Source organism: Triturus cristatus, chromosome 9 (assembly GCF_964204655.1).
Source record: "Triturus cristatus chromosome 9, aTriCri1.1, whole genome shotgun sequence".
NCBI classification, from domain to species: Eukaryota; Metazoa; Chordata; class Amphibia; order Caudata; family Salamandridae; genus Triturus; species Triturus cristatus.
Window position 1 is genome coordinate 1,256,601,966 of NC_140592.1, and position 19,002 is coordinate 1,256,620,967.

The 19,002-nt window shown below is 51.7% G+C and overlaps 1 protein-coding gene across 2 annotated transcripts in view; it reads right to left on the reverse strand.

Annotated features, from left to right (window-relative positions):
• Positions 1 to 4,169: 4,169 nt before the first annotated feature.
• The window catches only part of PRKD1 (protein kinase D1), a 937,657-nt gene continuing 922,824 nt past the window's right edge, over positions 4,170 to 19,002 (reverse strand). For both annotated transcript variants that reach the window (XM_085627361.1, XM_085627360.1), the window contains one exon: positions 4,170 to 8,464. In XM_085627361.1, coding sequence (XP_085483487.1) covers positions 8,276 to 8,464 — 189 coding nt within the window. In that variant the 3' untranslated portion in view covers positions 4,170 to 8,275. The remainder of the gene's footprint in view (positions 8,465 to 19,002) is intronic.

Genomic DNA, 19,002 nt, shown 5'->3' on the forward strand with positions numbered 1-19,002 from the left:
GGAGGTTCTGGGGGACACTGGTGGTGAAAACCGAAGCACTGAACACAAGTCGACGCAAACACTGTACGCAGTGCTACTGCGCGTGCATGAGTCGTCGCTCACAGTGAGACGGTTGGTGATAATGCAGTCAATGCCCACATGTTGAACCAAACATAGCACAAGTCGATTGCTTATGAATCTCAACGGGGCTGTGGCTAGGAGGCTCATATTTAATGGCTGGTTGATGTCAGACTTGGGGGCATATCAGCAAGGCGAGGCGATAGAATTATCGCCGCTTTTGCGGCCGTTTCCGGACGAAAAGCGGCGATAATTTTATCGCCTAATTCCTAACGCCCAGCTTTGCATCTCTAATGAGATGCAAAGTGGGCGTTCCTGACCTGACATGAGAAATGTCGCTAAGCGACATTTCTCCTATCATCAAGCCCCACGCTATGAAGCATAGCGACAAGATAACCTCTGTTATCGCTACTTTCCTTACGCCTGCTTCAGGACTGACTTAGCCATGATATCCTATGGAAGGTGGATATCATGGCTAAGTTTGTGGGGCCCTATCAACAAGCTAACGCCACATTGCGTGAGATTATCGCTGGGTTTCCAGCGATAAGCTCACGTTAGGCAGTTAGCGCAAGGATTTTTATCGCGTTTGAGATAAACGTTGCTAATAGCACGCTATCTCAGCGATAAAAATCCACGCTAGCCGGCGATAATAATCCTAGTGCTAAGTGCGCTTAGCGATAATTATCGCCGGTTGTTGCTGATATGCCCCTTGGTTCCTGCTGAGACGCCGTGTTTTCAGTAATAGTGCCACAAACCACCTGGACATTTAAACCCTCTAGACGATTGCCTGCCAAGGGTCTTGGTGCTCACAGAAACCACCAAAGCTCTGAACATGTGGGCAACGCCATGGAATTATGAGTAAACTATACGATTTGTAAAGCGCATGGCGACCCGGAGGCATCCCAGCACTGATTAGGACAGGTTGCACCATACAGAACGAGGAAGATCCATAAGAGACTAAGGGGCATATTTACAAGCTGGCGATAAAAAATTATCGACCACAAGAAGCTGCTCCTAGAGTGATGTGACCTTACTACAGTTGTGAATTTGTTGTGAGTGTGGACATCTCACAAAAAGTGACGGACTGGCCTCACACACCACCTGGTGTCATGCTTCATCATCAGCCAGTTCTCGCCCTCCAAAACCTTCGTTTGATGGAGGGCGGGCATACACCTGGAGACAGGGATGCACTTCTAAGCTAAAGAGTGGGGGCCCATGGGGTAGAACGTGAAGTTAAAAATCATTATAGTTACCAAGATATTTTTAATGTGATCAGTAACTATATGATGCTAAAAACAGAGTAGCGGCAGGTGGGGTATTTAGGTGTCCCCTAGCCGTCTAGTGTAAGGTCGACATGTTTCTGCCTTCTTGGTCCGAGCGGGTCCAGGGCATTCATCAGGACCTAGAGTTACAAAAAGAGGGCTCCGTTCTTACCAACTGGTAGCAAGAGAATACCACTGCGCGGGTGTGGCGTGGGCCACACTCCACTACCTAGATGGCTTCCAACTGTCAAGAGTGTCCCGTATTCAGCCTAAGGTGTTGCTCCTCGTCCGCCCGAACATGATGTTCGGGCGGACGAGGAGCAACACCTTAGGCTGAATACGGGACACTCTGCGTCAGACAACTGGACAGAAGTGTCTCCTCCCTTCCCCCCATGTGGCAAGTAGTTTGTCTAACTAGGGCTTGACAGTTGGAAGCCATCTAGGTAGTGGAGTGTGGCCCACGCCACACCCGCGCAGTGGTATTCTCTTGCTACCAGTTGGTAAGAACGGAGCCCTCTTTTTGTAACTCTAGGTCCTGATGAATGCCCTGGACCCGCTCGGGCCAAGAAGGCAGAAACATGTCGACCTTACACTAGACGGCTAGGGGACACCTAAATACCCCACCTGCCGCTACTCTGTTTTTAGCATCATATAGTTACTGATCACATTAAAAATATCTTGGTAACTATAATGATTTTTAACTTCACGTTCTACCCCATGGGCCCCCACTCTTTAGCTTAGAAGTGCATCCCTGTCTCCAGGTGTATGCCCGCCCTCCATCAAACGAAGGTTTTGGAGGGCGAGGACTGGCCGATGATGAAGCATGACACCAGGTGGTGTGTGAGGCCAGTCCGTCACTTTTTGTGAGATGTCCACACTCACAACAAATTCACAACTGTAGTAAGGTCACATCACTCTAGGAGCAGCTTCTTGTGGTCAATAGTATTAATGGAGGCCGCTAGCTCCTAGTACCCCGTGCCTCCCGTTCCCCCCTCCACACTCTGTGGAGTTCTTGTAGTGATTGCGATAAAAAATTATCGCCGCTTTTGCGGCCGTTTTTGGACGAAAAGCGGCGATAATTGTATCGCCTAATTAGCAAGGCCACGCTAACGCGTGAAACCTTCCTTTAGCATGGGGATTCCTAACACCCAGCTTTGCATCTCTAATGAGATGCAAAGTGGGCGTTCCTGACCTAATATGACAGGAGAAATGTCGCTAGGCGACATTTCTCCTATCATCAAGCCCCACGCTATGAAGCATAGCGGCAGGAAAAGTAGCGATAACCCCTGTTATCGCTACTTTCCTTACGCCTGCTTCAGGACTGACTTAGCCATGATATCCTAAGGAAGGTGGATATCATGGCTAAGTTTGTGAGTCCCTATCAGCAAGCTAACGCCACACTACGTGAGATTATCGCTGGGTTTCCAGCGATAATCTCACGTCAGGCAGTTAGCGCTAGGATTTTTATTGCTGAGGAGATAAGCGTTGCTAATAGAACGCTATCTCAGCGATAAAAATCCATGTTACCCGGCGATAATTATCCTCACGCTAAGAGCGCTGAGCGATAATTATCGCCGGGTGTTGCTGATATGCCCCCCAGTGTATCTGACGAGCCAGGTTTCCATAGCTTTTCGAAAGCGTTGCTCATTGTCTATGACTCTGATGGTAATTCCAGAGCATAGCTGCATTGAAACTAAAAGACCGTCCGCCACCTCTGGCTCTTTTCAAAGCAGGGGCCGGAGCCAGATGGAGGTTCGAAGACCGAAGGGATCTATTAGGGTTGTAAGGGGTAACCAACTGGCGTAGAATATGCGGGCATTGCCCCAGTAGCACGGTGGGAGATGCACAATGACTTGAATTCTATTCTTTGGGCATTGGGGAGCCACAGAAGATCTCCCAATCCCTGCCTGGCTGAAATATAGGAATTTGTGCGTGCGGCAGAATTTTAAACAACTTGTAATTTCAGGGTAACTCCATTGGGGGACCCCAGGTAAAGTAAATTGCCATAATCCAAACAAGAGAGAATGAGAGCCTCAACTAAACCACCACCCGTAAACACGGGAGAACAAATGGCAGGCACACCTTCTTAAGAAAAAAACTGTTTTCAAAAACTTACAGCAAAGGTGCTACATGACTCTGAACTACCTACCATCAGAACTACGTGTCTCACTTTTATTAGCTAAATAAATATTTTATCAGGTTGATCTGTTTGAGCCAGTTAAGAAATCTGCTTCAATATGAGTCAAAGAGACTGTGCAGCAGAATTTTCAGAGTATGCAGTCATAAGGAAGTGGCAGCCCACTGTTGGGTAGCACAGAAACCAGTTTGGATGAGCATGTTATCAAAGGGGAAAATCATCCATTTTACATAAAACTGCCCAGAATGTATAGTCTGATATGTGGAGATAGCCCGAAATCATTGTGGTTTGTTAGAAAAGATTCTTAGGACTGCAAACACCAAGTGGTTTATGTAAAAAGTGGTAATGGGAAGGTAACTTCCTTTGACCATACCAGCCATCTACAAGAAAACAGGAAATGCCCCTAAACGGAGGGCCCCACTAAATAAGCTTTTTTTGGGTTCTGAAAAGTCCTATGGTGGGCTGGAATCCCTGTCAAGGCAGCAGTAGTGCCATTTCCTGAGTAATTGTTGCTACTCCATATTGCTGTGGCAAGGCAGTGATGTTTCTCTGGCTGCCATTTCCAAGAACTCTTCTATTGTAATTCATTTCATTGGATGTTCAGTCATCTACAGCAGTGGACAAAGGAACAACTCCACGTTGCTAGGCCAACTGGTCAACTACGTACATAGGGGCCATCTTGGAATGTTGACTTTGCATCGAAGCAACAGGAAAGGAGTGGGAAACACATTATTTATTACATCAGTACAAAAGGTTTTGTTAATTCTATTAATTATCTTGTTGGTAAAAAGTTAAAAAACACAAAACCGTTATTACTTGAATTCCAGTTCTTAAAACACTATCAGCATCAAACATTCCCCCACCCAGTCTGTTGACCCAAATCACTTAGAAAGGGTTGTGTCCCAGCAGAACTCGAATCTTAAGGCAACATGAATTACTTTGCCTGACGAGACAGATTTTTTCCAAGCCCTACTGCATCCCAAAGCTAGCACCCTCATTCTTTCCAGCGGCAAGTCCTTCTGCAAACTTTCGCTGCTCAATTAATCAATCAATCAACTCAGATTTCTAAAGCGTGGCTAATCACCCATGAGGGTATCCACTTCCGCGGGGCTATAAGTTTAGGTGTTTCTCCAATGAGTACATATCTGAACAGGTCAGATGAAGGAACAGACCTGATATTCACCACACACGAAAGTACGCCATTGCAAGTGTTAGGTTGCTGCATCTGAGAGTGGTGGGCAGTGGCAATAAGAGTGGGCTACACGCAATGGCCAGTCAGAAACGCATTGATTGTGAAGACTCCTTGTTCTCACAACTCCACATGACATTCATGGGGCCATATGGGATGCCATATAGGAAATACTCATCTGGAAATCTACCCACATATTACGCATTCCAAGTTGAGTGCCATTGCCTCTAAGGGAAAATCTGGGATGGGATGAGACAGAGGCAAAATCAAAGTACCTGAAATGACAATGAAAAGGCAAGTGGCATCATGTGCCATGTTCAGCCACACACGACATGTACTTGGTATCATGCAACTTGTTTTGCTTGTGCTTCCTTCAATACGTTTTCACATACAGGGTTCATTAGAAAAAGGCCTGGCCCGGCCAATGCACACGATACTGGGCCACCTGGCTGGTAACAAAGACCAACAGATGTGAGGCATTCGAGGCTGAGACAATTTCACAGTATGCATGAAGACTGTGCCGCTGACAGTATTATAAAATTCCCCCCTTTCAGAGACGCACGCCTACCCTAGAACCTTCCCATTTTCTAAGTTTTAGGTCTCTAGTTCTTTTAGAATGTGTGCATTACATGAAATAAAAAGTGCTAAAACTTCTTATTTTCATGCACACTTTACATATCCTCTTCAGGATTTCGTAGCATCTTTCCATGTTGCCTACCTTAGGCTAATGTGAAGGCAGAGTTCCCAGAGAAATAACAGCAGTATCTCTCAACAGTGAAAAGGGTCACGCTGAAGATGGCCACGCCTTCTCGGAAGTGCACTAGCAGTGTACAAAAATAAGCTGCATGTCAGTGTTTTCATTCGGTCTCGACAATTTCTTAGTTTTTGGTCTTGTACATATTTTGCTGCGACTGGTGACTTGTGAACATCAACATGTTTGGTTTCATTACGGAATGTACAAGTAACACTTTTAAAAATATGTTTAGAATGCTGAAAATTGCTCCATACAGCAAAAATGCTGAAAACGGAATTCCTTAAGACACAGAACACACAAGCAAGCAGAAGTGCAAGCTTCCCTCACACAACGAACAGGGGCAGCAGTAGTGCAAGTTCCAGTCACACAAGGACCATGGACAGCAATCACAGCAGCAGTGCAAGTTTCAACCAACAGAACGTGTACAGCAAGAGTCGCAGCAGAGCAAGCGCCAACACAGAGAACGGGGCGCCAGCACAGGCAGTAGCAGTGCAAGATGACCTCACACACAGATGTGGCGAACATGCCTCTTTCACCGAACAAGAATGGAGATGCAAGCTTCTATCACACACACACGACAAGTGTGAGGAGAAACAGGGCATGTTTCCCTCACTCACAGAATAATTATGGGGAGGTGCAGTGCAATACTGCTCACCGACAGACATACATGTGTGGAGAGGAGCAGTGCAGCCTCTCCAGGACTCCAAGCTTTACCTATGCTTTGAAGGATATGTGAGACTTGTAAAATTGTCTGTATAAAAGCCTTAAGTACCCCATTTTCAAGAGCAGTGTCGAGTGCAGTTTATAATCCCAGAGGTCCTCCTGCTGAGAGAATAATTGTGATAGTGTTTTGAGACAAATTGGTATCTTTGTTCGTGGAGAGCTAGCCACTTTACATGGAACAATACCAGCTGTCAGTGGATCACAATTCTCAGCCACTGTCATGTGTTGGTGTCTTGAGGTAATTAATTCTATGTTCACCCTCACCCCGGTGCAGATACTTTGCATACCACTGCTAACCCACATGCACATATGTCACCTTGTATAAGGCTCTCTATTATGCTGTTAAGGGCACTTGGTATTTGATGAGCACCGACAAACCACAGGGGGCGCTAGCCATGCACATTCAAAACTGACTGCGGCACATGCAGAAACCCACATGTCCTGGCGAAGGATTAGCTGGTCTGTTGTATGACTGTATTACTGTCTGTTGTAAGACTGAGAGGTTGTATGGTATGAATATTTATATAGTGCTTACTACCACTGGCCAGGCAGTGAAGCCTTTTGTAGAATAGACGCTACTCTACCGGAGCCAAATACTTGTGGAAGAGGTGTGGCGCAGCGGCCAGGGTGCCTGTCTCTGGACTACAGGGATCACGGTTCGATCCCCGGCACCGGTGGCAGGTCAGCCCAGCACCATGTGACTCTGGGCAATAGCTTGCTTAATCTTCCCGAGGGCCCCCAGCGCCGGGACACCACTTCGGAGGTAGCTGTGCGCTTTACAAATACTGGTATTTCATTTCATTACTGATGCAACACTTGTACACCCCTTAGTGTGCAGTGATGACGTATATGTGCACGACATTGGCGTTCACACAAAGTGAGGGGGGGGGCTCTACTCAATATGGTGAGGGATCTCCGAGAGTCCCCTACCTCACAGATATTCGTAGGTCTTTGCCTCAAAGAGAGGTTCCCCCTGCGCCGCAGGCACTGTGTTACGTCCCTGCTGCATGACAATGGCTTAACACAAAGTGAAGGGCCCCGGCAGAATATGGTGAGGGACCTCTGAGAGTCCCTTATCTAACACCTAGTCATGCTTCAATGGGAAGCCCGGGTGGGGACGGGGTCGCAGGGTTGTGTTAAGCCCCTGGTGCATGAGACATTGTTAAATGATGCCTCCAGCACCTTAAGGCGGGCACGCCCTCCCACGGATGACTCTTCTCTGTACGATTCCCTCTGTGCCACCCCGTCCGACCCGCTTCCCTCCTGTCACACTGTGCACCATGCGACAGCCTCCCAAATCCCCGTGTCACCAGCCACCTGGCTTCTTATGTGCTGTCCTGTGTAGACAGCACTAACTCCCTGCTTTTCTCGTTGCAGCCTGTCCAGCGGATACCCCCCACTGCCATCTCCTACTGCTGACAGAGTGATGGCCCTGAGGAAGCTGCTGACTTCGCGCTGATGCCCTCCATGCCCCCCTGCCATGCACAGCCTTGCTTCCTCATCAGCTCCTTTGTGCCACAACAACCAGCAGGCGCCCACCCCTAGTGCGCCACCTCGCCCTGCCAGCTTGTGTTGTATTTTTCGTCTGTGCTGACGAGACTCGCTGCCGTTCCCTCATGCCACCCAACCGTCTACATTCGTCCTTTCGTGCCCTGCTCAATATTGACCCAAGCCTGTCGCCTTTGCAGAAACTGACCCGTAAACACATCTACATCCTCTTTGCAAAGTTGTACAACAACCAACACCAGGAAGTAGACCCGGGGGACGCCACTTCCCGTGGCATTAAGTCAGCTGAAGTCCGGCCTGGTGATTGGCTGCATGGAACCACGTGATCTTCCATTGAGCTCTTCCATTCACTTATGCTCCAATCAAAGCACACGTACAGACGGCGGTCTAGCGTTACGTCGCAGGGACGTCCTGTCAATAGAGCGCAAGGACGGACCAATCTGCAGAAACATGTCATAAATGTTACAAATATCGTCAGTTTCGATCTGTCCTCAGACTCCAGCCAGTAGGGTCCGGCTGCGTTGCGACTCATGCGCATGCGCGCCTTTGCGGCGCATGCGCGGTGGTCTTCCGCTGGGCCACTCGTGAACGCCAGGGGGCGGAAGCGGTGCCAGAGCGGCTGGGCTTCAGAGGAGGCCCTGGTGGCTTCACAAGACTCTGTCCTCCGCCTCCTCGTGCTCCTGGCTGTCTGGCGGCGGCCGGAGGAGATGGACGGGGTACTGCAGGCTGTGCTCGGCCGCGTGCTGCTGCCACCGCTGGTCGTCGCTCTCGTGAGTGATGTACCGCTCTCCGATCTTACATTCAAGCTCCCGCAGATCTAACCAGGTCTGGTAGTCCTGCAGGAAAAAGAAACAAAACACGGGTTATGGCCAGTCCCCTGCTGCACCGTGTGAGCTTGTGCTTCTGGCATCATGCAATGAGATGAGGCCTGGGATATACCGGTTATAACGTCATACGTGTCTTTGGCTTCACGGCTTGATGCCTGCATTTACACTGTTGCCATGCCAGCGGTCATAGTGCTGCCATGGCAACTATAAACAAGGCCTAGCTGCTTCATGCAAATCAGTTATGGTTTGGGTATGCATATGCACTACACGAGTGTGTGTAACAGACACCGATGGGGAATTTTAAGGCAACATTAAAGGGTGTTTAAGGACCAATCTATGTCAGAGGCGCAGATATAAAATCATGTCAGGGCCAGAGGTAGCGTTGGTGCTGCGTTCGGACAGCGCGCGCTCACTCACTGTGTAGAAACATAAGCCTGTGATGTAACTGGCCATGTCTGAACTGGGGTGGCAGAGTGGGCTAAAGAACGGTGATGGATTAAACCCAGATCAGTTGACTGGGGGTGAGTGCTTGCAATGTTCAAATTTCCGTCCATCATTTCCTTTGGTTTTGCTTTGTAACTGAGAATGAACCAGAGCTCTAAAGTTTCCGGATTGAAAGTGCCAGTGGTTAATCCGCCTGTAGTCCTTGTTCGACATATAATGAAGTCAGGACTGCAGGTAACCGGTTGCAAATATAAAAGCTGGACTAACACAGACCAGAGAACACTGGGAGGTGGAAGAGTTAAAGGGCTGTACTGTACAGGGTGGCAGAAGAGTGCTGTGTTAGCTGGCTGGAATGGTTTGAGCAAGGTGTCTGCACAAGAGGATGCTAGTTCGGTGTAATGCCTAGTCTTGTGGGGTCTGAACCTTGTGATGATGCTTTGACCTTTAGTGCCAGAAGCATGGAAGGGCTGTGTTGTGAGTATTCCAGTAGGGACAGGCAGTGTGGCAGTAAGAAAGCGTCTGGTGAGGCGTGTTACTTGGAACCTGACTACATAATACATGCAGAATAGGTTACTTACATTCGGTAACACACTTTCTGGTAGAGACCTGGTACCAGTACTTGAAATATGATAGAGACTATTGAACCACAGATTCTTCACCTTTTGAATATTCCCCCATACGTGGTGGAAGAGGTGTGGCGCCCCGGCCAGGGCGACTGACTCCGTAATCTGGGGATCACGGTTCGATCCCCAGCGCCGGTGGCAGATTAGCCCAGCACCATGTGACTCTGGGCAATAGCTTGCTTAATCTTCCTGACGGCCCCCAGCGCCTAGAGACCCTTACGGGTGATTGTTTGCGCTTTACAAATGTGGATTATTATTATTATTATACGTCAGACTGGATCAAGAAAATGTTAAGCAATATGCCTGCACACCGGCAGGTGGTGTCAGCGGCTCCACATCAACATCGTTTTGTGCCGGAAGTGAAGTGAGCAGGCCTATATAGGTGCCACCCATGCGCACTGGCAGTTGTTTTCTCACTCGTCTCAGCCTGCAGAAACTGAGCCAAAATCAGATTGGTTATGACTAGTGTGCAGAGATCTAACCTAGTAGGTTATTAGGTGGAGAAGAGTCAATTTCACAGAACGGGAAGGAGAGGAGGGTCAGTGAGTTAACTGCTACTAGCCTCTACCAGAAAGAGTGTTACAGAAGGTAAGTAACTTGTTCTTCTTATAGAGACTTCAAACCGCAGGTTCCTCACCCTTTGAGTAGATTGTAAAGCAGTGCCTTTCAGGTGATGGGTCAGTGAACTGGCTCAAACCAGAAATCCCTGCAGGACTGAACTGGCAAAGTGTCAGTCTCGATGGACCTGACTGTGAAAACAGTAGTGCTTTGTGAACATGTGGAGGGACACCCTTGTAGCTGTCTGTCAGATGTCCAGGACAGGCCTTCCATGTGCCAATCCACTGGTAGCGGTCTTGTCTCTGGTTGAAGGAACCCGCAAGCCTTTCAGAGGCTACTTTTAAAACAGTGCATTTCAGATTTTAATGCAGAGTACGATCAAGCAAGAGATGGTCCTCTTCTGCACTGCCTTGCCTTTCCTGCTCCAGTGAATCTAGTAAAAAGCTGATTGTTTACTTGGTGTGCCCTTGTACAATCAGTGTAAATGCCAAGACCCTTTTTGGATCCATCCGTTATTCTCTCTACTCCTTAAAGGGATGAGCCAGAGAAAAGAATGTTGTGATGGTGATGATTTGCCTGACATGAAGAGAAGTCACCACTTTTGGCAATAAGGAGGCACGTGTCCTATGAACCAGCCTGTCTTGGTAGGAAGTGGTATAATGAGGGTTAGCAGAGAGGGCCTGTAACTTGCTAGTCTTCCATGCCAAGGTTACGGCAACCAGAAAGACTGTCTTGAGAGTTAGCAATGTGAGGGAAACGCTGTGTATAAGTTAGAAGGAAGAACAAATAAGAAAAGCCCAAAATAAATTTAAATCCCACTGGGCATACTAAAAGGAGAAGGGGGAAACAGGTGCTGTAACTCCTTTAGAAAACGCATCACATCTGGTGGTGTAAACAACAAATGCTGGCTTAGCAAATGTAAAAAGGCCGAAATAACTAACGGGTACCTTTTAGCCATGCCCAATGCAAGGCATTTCTGGGCTAGAGAAAAAACAAGCAGCAAAACCTCAGACTTCTTGATGGGTCAACTTGTTTAGCGTACCAAGCCACAAACTTGTCCCAACATCATGCATATGCTCACTTGGTGGAGGGACCCTTGGCTCCCAAAATAACATTAACAATCTCAGGTGGGCGGTCAAAAGCGCTCAACTGTTGCAGCTGAATCTTCAAGTATGGAGGTAGAGGGTGCACAAGTTTTGGTGCAGGACCCTGTCTTTCTGCTGCTAAAGGAGATCCTCCCAAAGAGGCAGCTTGATTGGAGGACAGATGCACATGCCAAGGAGTTGGGGGTACCATTCTCTCTGTGTTTAACCCGGAGCCACTAGGATGACTTAGTGTTGGTAGTTCCTGATCATCTTCAGAACATGGGGCAGCAGTGGTATTGGCAAGAAGGTGTACAGGAGCCCGAGTTCCGCTCTAAGCTGAATGTGTCTCTTAGCGAGAGCTGCTTTGGAAACTCAAACTCAGAAGTGTGGCATTGCATGTTTTTGGCAGTGGTGAACAGATTGTGTCAAGGTTATTCCCATTCTCGGAAGAGACCTTGTGCCATCTGTGTGTGTAACCACCATTCGTAGTCTGTAAGGCGTCAACTAGTCTGCTCTGCTGTGCAAAGATTCTGCTGTGTGCTGCACTTAAAGGAAAATACCCTGGCCTTCCAGCTGCCTCCAGAGGTGCAGACCTTTTTGGCACAGGGTCCACAACCTCACCCGCCCTGTTTGTTGCAGTACCACATGGCGGCGGTGTTGTGTGTGAACACCTGAACCAACCTCCCTGTGAGACCGGCCTTGTGGCGTGGACCCTCCCGACCAGTAAGCAACCCTGCAACCACACCTGATCCCCGGTATCACAGACTTCCAACCACCATGGCCCAATAAACCAGATGCCGGCCATGGCCCCAGCAAAACCCAAGACACTACCACGCATGCCCAGCCGAGGGAGAGAGAAACCCCCAAGCAAGTCCGGGAGACGCCGTCTCTGTCACACCTCTGATCTCCTCCCCAAGGAGGGTTTCGATCAGCCACCAGGCCCCCGGTGAGCGGGCGCCTCGCATGCTGGGCGTCTGGAGTCCCTCCCAGACCAACCTGAACAGATCAAAGGGCCGAGCGGCAGGAAATCCCAACACACCGCCCCCAGGCACCAAGACCCCTCACTGCGAGGACTCCGGACTTCAAAGAAGAGGGAGAGGGTGCTGAGGGGACAGGTGGCAGAGAAGACCTGGACCTGCGAGAGCCCTGCTGACCGGGTCGCGGCTCGACCGACCTCTGAACCCAAGGACGCTACCTGACCCACGGAACCATCTGAGCCCTGCTGACGCAGTCGCGGCTCCCCGAACTCTGAACCATCTGAGCCCTGCTGACGCTGTCGCGGCTCCCCAAACTCTGAACCATCTGAGCCCTGCTGACGCTGTCGCGGCTCCCCGAACTCTGAACCATCTGAGCCCTGCTGACGCAGTCGCGGCTCACCGAACTCTGAACCATCTGAGCCCTGCTGACGCAGTCGCGGCTCACCGAACTCTGAACCATCTGAGCCCTGCTGACGCTGTCGCGGCTCCCCGAACTCTGAACCATCTGAGCCCTGCTGACGCCGTCGCGGCTTCCAAGAATCTGAAACCACCTGTGCCTGCTGAGAGACTCGCGGCGCTCCTATCCAGAAGGATCGGCGGAGATTGCCGAGTGAACCCAAATCCCCCAGCTCGAGGATTGAGAGCTGTACGAAGGATACTCCGCAGAGACACTGAACTTAAAGAATGTCCCGCTACCCCAATACCCCCATCACGAAACCGCCGCCGCTTGTGGCATTGATCCAACAGCTGTATCACGGATCATAAAGATCCCCTGAAACTATCGATAAAGTATACTGTCTTATTAAGAACTACTGTGTAGTGTCCCTCTGTCAAATAGTGTAAGCTCAGCGTGTCGGATCCTAGGAATGAGACCCTTCCAGGAAGGGCCTCCCCCCCCATTGCTCGGCCTAACTCTGGGAGAGGTGGGTCAAAGGGTGGTCAGGAACGTATTCTGAAGCCCCCCGGAGAACGCCCTTCCAACATTTGGTGGCAGACGACGGGATCCGAGCCGACACCTAGAGATCGTACAGTAAACGGCTGACGCACTACCGAAAGGAGATGGAAGGAGAAACCACCATGAGAACTGCAGGAACCAACACAAGCCCGACGTTCCGAGAGGACCGGTTGGAATATTATACGCATCGAGAACTAAAACAGTTCTGCAAAGACCTTGGAATCGCTACCACCGGATTAAGCACTAAAGAAGATTTCCAGGAAGCATTGAAAACCTGGGTCGAGGCAGGAGCTTCCCTGCCCCAAACCGAAGGAGACGCCCGAGAAAGAGAGCTGCCAAACGAACCACGAAGCATCCCGGTAAGGAGCAACGCCACAGAGGGGGGCCTATCCCCGGAAGAGCTAGCGGACCGAGAGAGGGGCCGCAACCACGAACTAGAACTAGCCAAACTAAAAATAGAGGGAGAGCTAAAATTGGCCGAAAAAAAGTTAGCCGTAGAACAATTACGCCTACAAGGGGAACTCGAGGAAAAGAAACGCAAGCGAGAACACGAAGAAAGAAAACTTCAACTAGAACACGAACGCAGCCTAAAAGAGATCGAACTCAAGGCCAAGAGTGAGGAGTCCAGAACCACGGGAAACCAACCGACCTCCCCCGCCGTGGAACCAAAGGTCCACATCCCCAAGGATGTGGTGAAGGAATACTACAAGAACGACGACATCCAGCAGTGGTTCAAGGCCTACGAAGTCGCCATGACTTCCCACCGAGTTCCACAGAAGGATTGGGGGCTGGCTTGTGGGGCCGGTTCCTGAGCGAGGGGAGAGATACCCTGCTGGACCTGCCCTCCACGGTGCTGAATTCCTACAGCCACATGAAAGAGGCCCTATTAGCCAGATATGGACTCACCCCCGAGATGTACCGGCAACGGTTTCGAGACTGCAAAAAGATACCCGGTACTAAATTGTGCAGAAGTAGGTCGCACACTGCTCGTCACACCAGCAAGTTGCCCCAAAGGATCTGCACCTGCGCGCCATGAGAGGTACTCGACCTGTTTTTTTTTTTTTTTTTTTTTTTTTTTTTTAAAAACCTTTATTTGTGCATAGTAAAAGAACAAATACGGGCCTACAACCATCAGGCCGGCCACAATACGGTTGAGCACAGAGACAAACAGTACATCCCCTGTGCGTCAAGGTCAAGATTAGCAATGATTCAGGATTCATACACTGGAGGGATCCTTGACACCAGGGGAAGGAGAAGTGAAGGTTAATTTTAAAGTTTTCAAAAAAATTTTTTATCGAGAAAGAAATCAGTAAAGGATAGAAACAAGGAGATTCGAGTCCGCGAGTCGGCTTCATACACTGGAGAGCAGCAGCATCATTAAAACAGCCATAGAAAATCTCATACAGTAAGGCGATGCAGTTAGATAACAGGATCATCACAGTAGTAAATACGCACCCCCTAAAAGCCGCCCCCACTCAATCCACCCCACACCCCGAATCGAAACAAGTATAGCGCAGAGACATGAAAGAAAGAGGCCCATAGAACTAAAAAGAAACAGTAAATTACCCCCCCACCCTACACCAATGCGGAGGCTATGGCCTGCCCCCCCCCCCAGCATAGTGCCTGTCGCCCAATGAACCCGAAATATAGACGAGAGAGAAAGTAGGAATAGAGTAAAGAAACTAAGAGAAGAAAGAAGAAAGGAGGCGGGGAGGAGCCCACGTATCCTCGGAGCGCCCGACACCACCGGCCAACCAAGCCTCCACACACTGAAACCCCACTACACCCAAAGGCGGTCGTGTGAAGATAGCATGTAACAACAAGGAAATGAAGGCAGACAGATCGCGACGAGTGCGCACAACATATGCAAACAATTCCAGTCCCAGTCCAGCCCGTCCGTGAAACTATGATGATAGAAAGTAATCTAGCCCTGGCCCGATCGCGGGCTTACGATTAGACCCGCCCCCTCGTGAATGCCCCGCATCCCGAACAGACAAAGACAATATGGCCGCTTGGAAGAAGATGGAGAAGTAGAGTCACAAAATGGCCGCCGATCATCTATTGAGGTCCCCTTGCACACCATATAAAATCCAGACCTGGCTTGTAAATTACATGAGTTCCACATAAAAGGAGCCGTAGGCCACCGTGAACGGTTCCTCGAGGTCGTCAGGTGTAGTTCAGCTGGAAGGTCCTGCGGGCACGGTGAGGCAGGCAACAACAAAGCAGGCAGCAATGACCGGGGAAACAAAGTATCCGCCATTGAGCAGGAGAGCGATTGATCCTGAGCGCCGGGAAAGCCAAACGCAGACACCAGTGGAGCACCGCTACACCCAGTCGTTACTTCCCCGCAGGAGGACCACAGCACTGGCAGACTCACGTCTTGTTGATCACAAACGGGGCGCTCACGACCCGCAGCAGACAGTGTAGAGTCGAACCGCTCACTCAGCGTTTGCAAGCCGACACACAATTGCAGACGAAAGTCCCGCAGGGCAGCCAGAACGGAGCCGTATGTCAGCGGAAGCTGCGCCCCCACAGCGGCAGCAATCCGGGACGGCACTGGGGAGCTGGAGTCTGGTAGAGGGAGGGCGAAGCGGGCAGCGGGCGAGACCGGAGCATCACCCCCCAGCAGCGAGCAGGCAATCAGCGCCATGTTTTACCGCTGAACGGTACCGTGGCCAGGGGGGGGATCGTGACAAGGAGGCAATTCCCAACAGGTCTGCGCCGCAACAGGTGAAAGCCAACAGTCGCTTCCCCTCCCTCGGGCTCTCTTGCAGCCGACTAGACCATAGAAGAAGGGGGTCTGCAGCCTTCCACAGCGTGGTCCACAGAGCGGGGCAGGAGACCCGTCACGCCGGGGCTTACCCTCTAGCTCCAGCCCGTCAGGTGCAGGGTGCAGGAGGTGTCCGGGCGTCTCTCCCCCGGCTCCCCCGGCGACCGTCCGTGGCGTGAGGCGGGATCGGGACCTCGGGGCTCAGATTTGCACCAGCGGGTCCGGTGACTGCAACGCTTCCAGGGGGCCGGCCGAGGCCACAGTAGAGCAGGGGTCCAGTGCGGGGAACAAAGGCACCAAGAACTCCGGCATCCGGGCGGGCTAAGACTTCGGGAAAGCGGCGGCGCAGTCAGCGCGTCGTCGCACGCGTTGCACCTCGAAAATCGGCAAGGATAGGAATCAGGATGATAGTCCGAGGCCAAGGGCCGACGGAGCCGGGCGCTCAAGCGACTGCTCCGGTCGCCATCTTGGCTCCTCCCCCACTCGACCTGTTTTTAATTACATTTTGGCAGTCCACACGGCACCCCTTTACACTGTCCTACTCCCTGCTGACGAGAGGCAACTGCCTCGAAACACGTGTCCAGGGATGGCTAAATGCAACACATACTGTTCTCTTTACACATCGTGGCATAGGCGTACCCGCCGTCGCCACTTCATTTACCACAGTCCTTTGGGGCAACTTGCTGGTGTGACGAGCAGTGTGCGACCAATCTGTGTACAAAAGATACCCGGTACTACGTGGGTAGAATACGTGAACTTTTACAGCAGGGCCTTGGACGGGTGGATCAAGGGCAGCAAGGTCTCCACCTTTGAGGAACTGTTTGACCTAATAGCATGGGAACACTTTTCCGCAAATTGCTTTGTGGAGTTACGCCAGCACCTCCTGGACAGCGAGCTCACTGACCCTCGGAAACTGGCGGTTGAAGCTGACCGATGGGTGAACACCCGGGCCTCCCGGGGCCCCGTGGGAGACTATGGTCACCACAGTCAGGGACCCCCCCGCCAGAGGGGCGGAGGGAACCAAGGCAGACCGAGGGAATCCCAGGTGGGCCCCCAGAGGCCAACCCCCGCACTTTCCAGCCCCACCTCTAGCCAGCACAGGGCCCCCGGGGAGGCAGGGACCCCGAGTCAAGATCACCTGTTTCCGCTGCCAACAGACCGGACTCTATGCCAGTGACCCCCAGTGTCCCATGTACCAACGACCCGTAGCGACAGCCCCTCCAGTCCGACAAATGGCCTCCGTAGCCCTAGGAGAAGAGATGGAAGACTCCGAGGAGTGTGAACCAGCAGCCATGCCCCTGGTCTCCCTAGGAGACCGAGAGATGGTTCCCGTAACACCCCTACCCGCCAACACGAGAAAATACCGACAACAAGTGACGGTCAACGGTCACCGAGTCGAGGCCCTCGGCGACACCGGGGCGAGTGTCACAGCGGTCCACTGCCACCTGGTCTCTGAAGACCAGATCCTGCCCGACGCCTTCTGTCCAGTCATATCTTCGGACAATTCCGAGAGCCTCTGCCGGATGTCTCTGGTACCCTTCGAATGGGGGGGAGTCACCGGTAAATTGAGAGTGGCAGTCCGAACATCCCAACCAGTAGACTGCCTCCTGGGCAACGACCTCGAGAGCTCCCTGTGGGGACAAGTGGAAAGAAGAGCCCATCTGGAGATGATGGGCCTACCCGAATGGGTATGCGCCACCACGCGCTCCATGTCTGCCCGATCGCCTTCCCCCGAGGGAGTTGAGGCCTTACCCCTGAACCCAGTCGCCGTCACCGAGGACCGGGACGCGCTACCCGAGCCCGACGACCCTCTCCCGGAAGAAGAACCCGTTCCCAATGACGGGTCAGTGCATCCAGACCCCGAGCAACTGACCGAGCTTGGGGACCTACCCGAGATGGCCCATTGGCACTGCGAGGGAGGTCCTTCCAGAGAAGAATTCTGCAGTGAACAAGCCACCTGCCCTACCCTCATTGGACCCCGACAGCAGGCCGAAGCCCAGGCAGCAGGCGACCAGTCCGGAACCCACTGGGTATATTGGGAAAGCGTCCTCCTGTACAGCGAACAGAAGTCGGCCGAGCTGGGATCGGCCCGGGTACTGGTGGTACCCCTGCGCTTCCGAAGTTTCCTCCTAGGCCTAGCCCATGATGTACCCCTGGCGAGACACTTAGGCCAAGACAAAACCTATCATTGCCTGGTTACCCACTTCTATTGGCCCAAAATGCGAGCGAATGTAGAGGCCCACTGCAAGTCATGTCTCACGTGCCAGGCCAGCGGAAAAGGTGGTGGGAAGCGCAAGCCTCCGCTACAACCCTTCCCCGTTGTTAGTACCCCCTTTGAGCGGGTGGGGATCGACATCGTGGGACCCCTGGATCCCAGGGCCACTGGTTCATCCTCGTCCTGGTGGATCATGCCACCCGCTACCCAGAGGCCATTCCCCTCCGCACCGTGACGGCCCCCGTGGTGGGCCGGGCCTTGATGGGGATCTTCTCCCGCGTGGGGTTCCCTCGCGAAGTCGTGAGTGATCGTGGCACGAGCTTTATCTCCAAGTACATGAGGTCCTTATGGCAACAATGCGGGGTGCCATACAAATTCACCACCCCATACCACCCCCAAGGCAATGGCCTAGTCGAACGATTTAATCGGACCCTGAAAGGAATGATCATGGGCCTCGAAGAACCCCTTCGCCGGAAATGGGACGTCCTCCTCACTTGCCTCCTGTTCGCCTACCGGGAAGTTCCCCAAAACTCTCTGGGGTTCAGCCCATTCGAATTACTCTACGGACACCCCGTCCGGGGACCCCTGAGCCTGGTCAAAGAGGGCTGGGAAACGGTTCCCCGAGGAACCCCTCCCGATGTATTCCGCTATATCCTGGCGCTCCGCAACCAGACCCGGAAGTTCCGGGAGCTCGTTGAGGCAAAGCTCGAGGCTAGCCAAGAAGAGATGAAGCGCTGGTATGACCAGAATGCCACGCTGGTCGAGTTTCAGCCGGGCCAACAGGTCTGGGTAATGGCCCCGGTGAAACCCTGCGCCCTCCAAGACAGATGGACTGGACCCTTCAAAGTGGTCGAGCGGAAGAGTCAAGTCACGTATCTAGTTGATGTTCAGTCTCCTCGGAACCCCCTCCGCGTCCTCCA